At 33.1% G+C, this 10,975-nt stretch overlaps 1 protein-coding gene and 1 pseudogene across 1 annotated transcript; both read right to left on the bottom strand.

The window, feature by feature from the left end:
* Positions 1-5,593: 5,593 nt before the first annotated feature.
* On the bottom strand, positions 5,594-7,331 carry LOC107934276 (40S ribosomal protein S24-1). The gene is made up of 5 exons (XM_016866655.2): positions 7,062-7,331; positions 6,741-6,782; positions 6,467-6,637; positions 5,863-5,949; positions 5,594-5,773 (listed from the first exon to the last, which is right to left on the bottom strand). The coding sequence occupies exons 1-5, from the start codon at positions 7,131-7,133 to the stop codon at positions 5,741-5,743; spliced, it is 405 nt and encodes a 134-aa protein (XP_016722144.1). The 5' UTR covers positions 7,134-7,331; the 3' UTR covers positions 5,594-5,740.
* An 892-nt stretch (positions 7,332-8,223) lies between these two features.
* Positions 8,224-10,560, bottom strand: LOC107934279 (serine/threonine-protein kinase WNK1-like; annotated as a pseudogene).
* Between the last annotated feature and the right edge of the window lie 415 nt (positions 10,561-10,975).

The following is a 10,975-nucleotide window of genomic DNA, read 5'->3' as shown; positions in this document are numbered from 1 at the left end:
GAAATTTAAGAGCAAATTGTAATAATTTGCTTTGGACAGCAGCAGTAACGTGATTTTAGAAAATCACTATAAATTGTTGGTGTGGAATTATAGGCTGAATAAAATATGTAATCAAATATTAGTTAGTCTAGTTTCTTATAAAAGAGACCGTGTAAGCAAAGAAATTGCCTATAAAGAGATATTTAAAGTTGTGCGGGACTGTGTCAGAATGACTCCGAAATCCCCTGTTCTGTTTTTAGAAAATCATTATAAATTGTACAAAAATGATTATAAGATAAAATTTATATGCTTAGACTCCTTAATGAGTCTAGTTTCAAATTAAATCAAATACAACACATTTTGAATTCTGTAAAATGAGATTGATTCGTAGTGAAGAGTGGTCAGATTAGTCAAACAGTGAAACAGGGGAAACTTTAAGAAAAATCTGGTATTGATTGGCCAAACCTGAAATTCTGGAAATTTTATGGATGGAATATATACGAGTCTATATTCAGGAAAAATTAACGGCAAGTGATTTGGAGTTTTGTAGCTCCGGTTATAAATGATTTAGTGACCATTGCTCAGGAAAACAGCTCGTAGTGAATATGTGATTTTGTAGTAAACATGGATAAAACTTGTTTTAGTTGCTCATAAGCTAGTGATTAAACCCATACTTGAATTCTAAATCGTGATATTGTAAGCTTATGAGTATTCTAATAAGAAATGATAGTATGGCGTAAAATTGAATTATTCATTGGAAAGTGATGGATGTAGATTCGGCCAAGACCAAGTCTGTACATGATAGTATATGTGGTATGTGAAGTATATTTGAATAAATGTGAAAGTGTATATATGTGATAAGGCCTAATGGCCGATGTGATGAATGTGAAAGTGTATATATGTGATAAGGCCTAATAGCCGATGTGATGAATGTGAAAGTGTGTATATGTGATAAGGCCGAATGGCCAATGTGATGAATGTGAAAGTGTATATATATGTGATAAGGCCTAATGGCCGATGTGCTGAATGTGAAAGTGTATATATATGTGATAAGGCGTAATGGCCGATGTGATAAATGTGAAAGTGTATATATGTGATAAGGCCTAATAGCCGATGTGATGAATATGAAAGTGTATATATGTGATAAGGCCTAATGGCCGATGTGATGAATGTGAAAGTGTATATATATGACAGGGCCGAGTGGCCAACGTGATGGATGTGAAAGTGTATAAATGTGATAAGTCCCGAAGGGCATTTGTGTCAGTACTATATCCGGGTTAAAACCCCGCAGGCTTTATGCGAGAATATTATCACTGATTAATGTCCGTAAGCTTCGTGCTCGTACTATATCCGAGCTCTAAAGACCCGATGACTACGTGTGGAGATTATGTCCGGGTAAGACCCGATGACTACGTGTGGAGATTATGTCCGGGTAAGACCCGATGACTACGTGTGGAGATTTTGTCCGGGTAAGACCCGATAACTTCGTGTGGAGATTTCGTCTGAGCTAAAGGTCTCACCGATAATCCGAGTAGAGGTTAAAGCTATAAGACTTCGTAATAAGAATTGCTTATAAATATATTCAATGCGAAAGGTTAAACAGGTATGTACTCCAAGTTTATATGTGAGCTTGATTTGCACTAAATCATAAGGTAGTTATGTGATGCATACGAGAGCAATCTATGAGACTATTCCTATGATTATGTGACATCGGATCAGTGTGAGAGGTTATGTGAAATCATACGATATATCTATGTCACATGAGCTCACTTTTATGTGAAAGTTTATCTGCCTATTGTATATGATGAGATGTGCATATTCGGTAAAGGGATGGTATGCCCGAAGGAAGAGTGAAATAAAAATACGAACAACTATGTTATAATTTGATTGTTATCTGTTGACACTGCTTAAAACTTACTAAGCATTGTAATGCTTACTCCGTTTACTCTGTTTCCTCTGTTTTATAGATCTCATTACGAAGCTACAGGCTCGGGGATCGTCAGCAACTAATCACACTATCACTATCCACTGCTTGTTACTGTTATGTTTAGAACTATTTTATGGCATGTATAGAATAGACTAGTGGCGGAAGAATATTTTTGGTTAATGTATATAAGCCATGCGAAAATGGCATCTTTTGAATGTTTACTTAGAGAAGTTTAAATTTTATCCCTGGCTGTGCTTAGTACTTATTTAAATGAATGGTCTTTATTTCAAGAAAAAGTTCAAAATTTTACTGTTCTGACATGAGTTACAAGTCCGGTAATGCCCCTTACCTATTCCGGCGACGGTTACGGGATAGGGGTGTTACAGGAAAAATGTATGATCGTTTCGTTGAAGAGAGGTTCTCTTTTGGATGCAGGTTTTGAAAAGTTAGGGCATTGTGTTCGTGAAAATCAAACTCGGGTTAGTTTTAATTTGGTAGTGTGCAAGTCGAAGGCTAGAAGTCTTCTAGTTTCTAAACACAGATTCAACTCAATTAATTTCCTACATAGGTCAAGATAGGCCCGTGGCGAGCTCTAGGAAAGATGGCATTGTGAAAATATGAGTCAAGATGGAGATTTGTTACGTATGACTCCTATTTTAGTCAAATTTGAGAAATAATCTTTCAGTTAAACTTTGTTTATTTGTTTCAATCAAACTCTGATTAGTCTAGATTATTTTATTATTATTTGACCTATAAATTTAGCCTATAAATAGACTCTTTTACAACCTTTGAAAATACACCCATTAGAAATTAGAACTCATAACACATTTAGAGAATTTTGTGTTTACATTTTGAGGGTTCTTTGTTTTCGAGTTTTCAAGGTTTAGTTTTTATTTCCATCTTTTTTATTCTTCATTTTTTTCTATTTTAGTAAAATTATCTTTGCCATTGGTTTTTTATCCTCTTTGAATGGGTTTTTCGACGTTAAATTTGTGTGTTCAATTTCTCAATTTATTCCTCTACTTTTTTACTTGTTGTTTAATTGAGTCGATCCCAACGCTATCAAATCTTAACATTCATGTAAGAATTGATAACACAAAATCTAGAAACATTAAGTTTCCTTCCTTTCACACCAATATGTATTTTTTTAAAAATATTCAAAAAAATACGGGTATACCATGTACAAAATATATTGGTGCTGCCAGCATGTCAGGCAGTACCGGTGAGATTTTTTTTTTACTGGAAATGAAAAAAAAAAGTTAAAAATTTTCCTTAGAAAAAGAAAAGTAAAAACTCCAAATCCACCAGCAAAACAGTTTCCTTCAACCTAAAACTAAAAGCTTTGGATCTTCACTTTTTGTTGTCGAAAATTTTAAATGTTGAGAAAATTAAATATCCTCAAATGCTGATAAAGATGAAATGTTTTCAAAGATATAAAGAAGAAAGGTTGATAAAATATAAAATAGTACAGTTGCTTTTAAAAAATTTTAAACTAAAAGTTGTTTCTATTTTTTTAATCCAAAAATTAGAAGTAGTTTCGATTCCCTTAAAGATGAGAAGCTAATTAATTTGAAGTTGTCTTGGAAACAAACAGGGAAAAAAATTGAAAAAATGGTTTCTTTTTCTTTGAATAAAAAATTAAAAGTAGTTTTGGTTCCAGAGATGAGGAGCCAATTAATTTGAAGTTGCATTAGGAATAAAGGAAAAAAATAATTGAAATAATTGTTTTTTTTTATTTGATCAAAATATTAAAAGTAGCTTTGATTTTCTAATAGATGAGGAGGGGATTAATTTGAATTTTACTTGGAATAAATAAATAAAACTGAAATAAAAAAATAAAAAAATAAAAAAGCTAAGCATTTGATTGGAGACTTATTTTTTTTTTCAAAAAAAGCATTTGATTGGAGAGTTATGTTTTTCAGTTTTCTTTTCTTTTATTCCCAAGGCAACTTCAAATTAATTGATTCTTCGTCTCTTAGAAACTATTTTTAATTTTTTGATCAAATAAAAAAAGAAACAACTTTTAATTTAAAAGTTTTAAAAGTAACTATATTATTTTATATTGTTATCAATATTTCTTCTTTGTATCTTTGAAAAGGTTTCATCTTTCTCAACATTTGAGGATATTTAATTTTATCAACATTTGAAATTTAGAAAAACATTTAAGGATATTTATTTTTCTCAACATTTTAAATTTAGAAAAGAGAACCATAGGAACGACAACAAAAAGTAAAGACTCAAAGCTTTTAGTTTTTTTTTTTTTCTTTTCTTATAAAAGTTGAAGTAAACTGCTTTGATGGTGAATAAGAAGTTTTTACTCTTCTGTTGCTAGGGCTATTCTTTTAACTTTAGTTTACTTTTTCCAATTCCAGTCAAAAATATATATATTTTTGCCGGTGTCAGCGGCATCAATAAATTTTTTTTTTAAATCAACATACTCATATTTTTCAGGTATTTTCAAAAAGTTACATACCGAAAACAGTGACGACACTAAAAATAATTTCTTTTAAAAATTAACCATGATATAATGATTAAGGAAAAGCCGGGTGGTACCACCTATGTGTCAAGGGATACCAACAAGACATTATAACAAAATATATATTTTCGTAAATAATTTTTTGCCTGCCCCATTCTGATAAATATTTGTTTTTCTTACATTATTTTGGTAAAAAATCCAAAACCCAATGAGGGTATAAAATTAGACGTGAGTAAAACACTTTCGTCCTTTGTGAAAAGGATGTCTTGATCCTAAAAGAGCATATCTAAAATGAAGTATCATACAAACAACACACAATTTGATTTGTTGTACCCTAATAAGCAAGATTTAATTGTTCTCCAAATAGACATTGGAATATAATTGCATCTCTTCCGAGACCAGGACCTTTTATCATAACTTCTGCTCGTTGCATACATTGGTCTACTACTGCTCGAATAGCATTTCCCGCTGCGCTTTGAGCAGCAAAAGGGGTCCCCCTTCTTGTACCCTTGAATCCATAAGTGCCGGTGGAGGACCAAGAGATTACCTGACCCCGTACATCTGTAACAGTAACAATGGTATTGTTAAAACTTGCTTGAACATGAATAACTCATTTTGGTATTCTACGTGAACTTTTCCGTGCACTACTACGCCCATTCCTATGTGAACCAACTTTTAGTATAAGTTTTGTCATATTTTATCATTTCATAAAAATAAAGGTAAGTCAGAGACACATGGACATATCCATTTCATGTCAAAACAGATCTTCTATTTTTATTTGTTTATCACTTTCTTTAAGATTAATTTCTTTTTTTAAATGAATCAAAATCTCAATTAATTTATTATACTTTTATCAAAACCACATAAAAGATGATCTCAAACGAAAACTATTAACCTAACATATCCGGAAAATATATATAATAATTACAAATGAATTTTACCTTTAATAATCTTTACACATGAAAAAAGTCGTTTAACAAATTCATTCAGACAAATTAGTAAATCTATTCATGGGAGGACATCCAAAAAAGAGTGTTGCATATCTATTCATAAAGTGTACTAAGAATAAAGTGCATTTAAGATTTTCTCGCATCAATTTTTTTTTTTTTTTTTGGATTCAAGATTTGGTAGAAAGAGAGCAAGTACTGCCTGACAATATCAATGGCAAAACATGGGATATTTCAAAATATGCCATGAAAGAATTCTCAAAATAAGAAAAATCAGATAGTAATAATATAACTAAACATCAGATAACAACACCAAAAATCTGGTTTCCAAATCAAAAGATTCAAGAACCCTAAAAAACACTGTTGAAAAGCATTGGCTCTGTGATAAGCACAAGTTTTGCCTTTTAGCTCTCATTTCTTCTTTGCTGCTTCACTGGCCTTGGTCTGTTTGAAACAAGCAAAAACAGTTTGTCAGACGTTTACAAAATGACAGCAGTTCAAGTAAGATAAGTAAAAATGTCGATTAATCTTACCTTCTTTACTCCACGGATCTTCTTAGCCCTGTTCTTCCTTTCCTTCATTTGTTTCCTCGATTTCTCTACCTTGGTATCGAGTCCATTCTGAAACAGCAGCATAAATAATTAGTGTCTTACATTATACAGGGACCTTTTCAAAGAGACACCAATATGGTACAACTCAGAACAACCACTAGGAATACAAAAGGCATGCAATTGGGAAGAGGCCTTCAGAGTCAATAATGAAAACTGGCTCAAGCTTTCTTCATTAGCAGGCAGTCCTCAAGCACAAATTAGAGCACCAAACTCTAGGTCCAAATACAACACTTTAAGTGCTAGGTTGACTCCATGCACTATAGTCTATGTTACTTGGACTTAGCTAAGAGTGTTAGATACGAATATGTTTTAATCTTTTCTATGTCCAAACATGGGACAGATACAAGTACTTCAACAAATACAAAGAGAGGGAGTATAACATAGAATTGAGCAATAATTAAAGTGTGAAAAGAAAATTCTGCAGATAAAGTCCATCAGAGAAATAGAATTCAACATGTTAAAGCATATGCAGCTCATACAACTAACAAATCCAGAGAAAATATAGAATAGAACCATCAACAATTACCCTGATCAGCCTGTACTTGGGCTCATACTTCTTTGCGTTCTCGACAGAATCATAAATCAAACCAAATCCAGTAGATTTTCCACCTCCAAAATGAGTCCTAAACTTGAACACAAAGATTGAATTGGGGTCCTTCACCTCATACATTCTAGAGAGGTTTTCCTTCAACTCCGCCTAAAGACAATAAATCAACAGTCAAAAAGCAGTTAATACAAACAATGGTACACGACCAGTTAAGATAAGATTCTGATATTATTGAAAAACATTAAAGACTTACCTTGGAAACATTGGGTCGTCCAGGATGTAAAACGTCAATGATCTAAAAAGGGGGGGGGAAGTCATGTTAACAATAAACTCAAACAAATATTTTTAAGCAAAGAACATATTTTACTATAATCACATTTTTTAAGCAAAGAGGTGTATTGTATTCAAATATAAATTCAAACAATGTTTTAAATTAAGCATCTTATCAGCAATGCAATAAAATCGCAAATTTCGCAACTATATCCTGTAAGTCCCTTATTTAAGCAGATCTATAAATTGAACATTGAACATTGACCTATGCTTGGCTAACGAGAGAAGAGAAAAGGGCACTCACAAATTGCTTCCTGGAAAGAAGCCTGTTGGTCATGAACTTCCTGGTCCTAATAGTCACTGCCTTGTCCGCCATGGTCAAGCAAAATTCTTCTTATTTCCTTCCCGGCACAGGTCAATGGTAAATGCTCTGAAGGCTTTCAAAAGACGACAGCAGCAACTCAAGCAAGACAACGGAAATGGCGAGAATTTATACCACTGATAATTAGGGTTTGCCTCTTTTTTGGGGCTAAGCGAACTTTCTATGAGTAATGACACTTGGATTGGGCTATCAATTTTAGAATTTGATTGTTTTAGGCCTGACCCAACTTTCTAGTTTTGTTGGGCTATGCCAGAATTCGGGTATTGAAATTTCATCAAAGTTGGATAATCAAGATTTTGTTTTGTAATTAATAATTATGGTGGTGTTTAATTTTTTCTTTCTTTGGAATAATACGTTTAATGAAGTATAATTACGGATGGAAAATCTTCAACTATCCGATTAATTTTGAATTTTTAGTACAGATTTACAATTAAAAAGGGTAATGTTATCCAAACTCTTATTGTTTTTTTTTTGGTAAATATGCATGAAAGAATCTTTCAAATACACGAAAAAAATTAGGGAAAAAATTAAATATTTCCATTTAGAGTACAGACACGAATCATTTGGAGAAAAGGAAAGAAAGATTTATGAATCATTTGGAGAAAAGGAAAGAAAGATTTATGGTGCAAAATGGGTTTTCATTGTTTGATTTTCCAACATAAAATAATGATTAGTATCTTCCTTTACAGATACTCGATTATCAACTTGTTGTATGTTGTCATCTGTTTGTTAGAGATTAAATGATTTGCTCCAAAATAGGATTAGGAGAGGGCAAAGGTGAAACATATAGTATTTTATAAAAAAGGGTGAATTTTCATTATTCAAACACTTTTGCACATTTTATATATACCAATAGTATCAATTGGAACTTTGGGAGGCAGGGGCTTAGCCAACGGGTGGCATGGGCCCTGACCCCTTAAAATGTAAAATTATATTTTAGGTTCTTAAATTTTTTTAAAAATTTTAAATTAATAAAGGTAAAATTACACTTTGGCCTTCTAAAATTATAAAAATTTAATTTAATCATTTATAAATTATAAAGATATAAACTATAAAAAATTAAAATTTTATCTGGGCTCCTAAACAAATTTTTTGACTTCGCCGAGGGGTGTTGTTTTGCAAAGACAGTTTGCGAAAGAAATTATCTGGTAGAGACTCCCAAGCCCTTTGAGTATCCGAATCGGAGTTGAAATGAATATCATTGACAGAGTTTTGAGTATCCGGATCGGAGTAGCTTCTATTCCTACAGTCATGGAAACCGGAGTCGAAATGCTTGAAGAATATGATATGAATCCTATTTGTTGATACCAGGTCGTGTTGGAGTTTGTTCTCAAAACTGTTCAAGAGATCACGATATTATGAATGAACAGCAGAGAAGATTGAGAACCTGTCAAACACAAGATTGAACTTCTTGCATTACTGAGAAGGGCTTATCTGATTTTTCGTACTCTTAGTCCAAATGCCTCTATCGTGCGCAAATTGGACTATGCTTGCGGCTCCCCTACTTGTCCCTTATCTCATGGTGATGCACTGATTTGGTTGATTCATTTGGTGCTCCATCAGTCGTATAATGCTCAAATTCCTCAACCAGAAATTTAATCTCTTCGAATCGGCCATACATTGAAGCACATTCGTTTCTACAACACTGAAGAAGTTGCAAACCTTTGATCCTGCATTTTGCGTTAAGAAATCGAAGAGGGAACTTGTAGATGTACGGTTGGAAGCACAATCGTGAAAGAATATCAATTTCAATGTCGAATGGGAACTATGTATTTTGAATACGACCTAAAAGTTGACAGAAAGAGCAAATACTAGTCAGATTCGGGTTTCCACATTGAAAAAAAAAATGTTGTGGAGGAAGTTCCTAACCATCTTTATCAGCAATCCAGAGTCTCAAACAGATACCACCATCATATCTCGTCTTCCCCTTAATGCTTATGTCAAGATCCACAGCATGTTCATCCTCCTGATGCTTGAAAAGCTCGATTTCAGCAAGATGATACCCCCATTCATTCAGGGTCTTAGAACTGTTATGATAAGAAGTACTACTGAAATGAAGTTCCGGATATGGATGTCGAATGAGAGGCCCCAATTCATCAAGTTCTCTCCTATACTCCAGTGATCTTAAATCATCAATCTGGAGAAAAGAATCATTCAACAACTCTCTTGCAAACAACCTCAAAGACATAGTTGCCAAACATTCCTCGACAAATTGTCAGACTTCTGGATCTTTAACCTTATAGAAAGCATTCGATTTTCTACCCTAAACCGACAAAGCATTGTCAAAGAAATGTGGGCCATTTTCAGGAGATAAAAATAAAAGGAAATTACAGAAAGTTCTTATAGAGATCACTTTCTTATAGGTATGTGCTGGATGATTACATTCACTATATGGATATTCAAAAGTAACCATTTTTAATACGCACATTCCAAATGAATAAACGTCAGCTAGTTCATTGTACGCTTCTTCATACACCTCCGTAGCCATAAACTCAGGTGTTCCTACAGTAAAACAAAGCCGAAACGACCACTAATCCAAGTTTAGTTCGACCAATCACCCATGAATTATCGACACGGTGAAATTAAACATACTGACATAGTGAGCAGCATGAGATTTCCTGAGGATTGCAGCAAGGCCAAGATCATCGATCTTAACTTCTCCTTGATTGCTATTAACAAAAATATTATCACACTTGAGATACTGGAGGATCATGGCTATGGACATAAACAAGTCCTCTCAAGATCTGCCGACACCAATGCTTCAAAGCTCTAATGTAGACTCTCTTGTGTTTTACCCTATACCTACCCTTGGGTAAAATAATCTAATAGTTGGTGAACAACCCCCCAAAAAAGAAGAACAACAAAATTTTAGGATATTAACAAAGATTTGTAACAATTTGGTTTGTCTTACTATCTTAAAGTTCCAGAAGTTAACATTTCGATGACAAAGTTAATGTTCCTATTAATAATATCAACCAAGGAAGTATGAAGCCTCAAAATGTTGTGTTTCAATGTCTTAAGAAGATGACTTTCACAGTAAAATCTTTCGAAATCTTCAGGGGTTTGTAAAAAATCATGGAGTTTTACTTAATTCCAAGCAACTTCAATCCCCTCATATTCATCGAACCAACCACACATTAAAACAAGAAGAAAAAAAAATCTGGGTATTAAAATAAATGAGCAAAAAAAGTATTAGATTGGAGTTATCATCATTCTCATTCATACACTATCTTTGAAGCTCCTTTTCCAAGGATTTCATTCTACTGAAACAAAAAAGAACAAAAAAAGTAGGATCAAAGAATCAAACTAATAAAAAAAAAAGAAAGAAAGAAAGGAGGAGTTCTACTCTTCCATATCTTCCAGCTGGATCAACTTCATCAAACTCAGAACAATCTGTTTCATGATGTAAAGGATAATTCATTCTCCAATGATGTAAAAAAGGAAAAACTGTGTATATTTTCTTTGACATGAAATAAAAATATCTAATTTTGCATAGCTTTTTAGAGAGAGATAGAGAGAACAGAGATTATTAATTATTCACCCTTTACCTCACCCAATCGTTGATCAAGCTAGCAGCATGTCACATTTGTTGCCAGAGCATCTACACTAGTTTCATATCAATTAAACATTTTTTTGCTCTAGTTATTAAGCTCATAATACAATTAAAATATGAAATTTATATACTTTTTAAAGCTTATGAAAGCTCCCTAAGTAATCCAAGATTGTTTAAGGATCAAAGCGTAAAGTTCTAAACTATTGAGTGCTCGTCGCGACTTTATGGATGCCATGCTGCAACTTCACTCGTTAGCTAGAGCTCGTCGCAACCATGAATGTAC

This window comes from Gossypium hirsutum, chromosome A13 (genome assembly GCF_007990345.1).
Source record: "Gossypium hirsutum isolate 1008001.06 chromosome A13, Gossypium_hirsutum_v2.1, whole genome shotgun sequence".
Classification (NCBI taxonomy): domain Eukaryota; kingdom Viridiplantae; phylum Streptophyta; class Magnoliopsida; order Malvales; family Malvaceae; genus Gossypium; species Gossypium hirsutum.
This window is presented reverse-complemented; position numbering and strand designations above follow the sequence as displayed.

What these genes read in the sequence shown, in the direction of transcription:
- LOC107934276 (XM_016866655.2), bottom strand. Translation starts at nt 7,133, where the DNA reads ATGGCGGACAAGGCAGTGACTATTAGGACCAGGAAGTTCATGACCAAC. An exon ending in TTCTTTCCAGGAAGCAATTT is followed by an intron (nt 6,783 to 7,061) that starts GTGAGTGCCCTT and finishes CCCCCTTTTTAG; the next exon opens with ATCATTGACGTTTTACATCC. An exon ending in AGATCCGTGGAGTAAAGAAG is followed by an intron (nt 5,774 to 5,862) that starts GTAAGATTAATC and finishes TGTTTCAAACAG; the next exon opens with ACCAAGGCCAGTGAAGCAGC.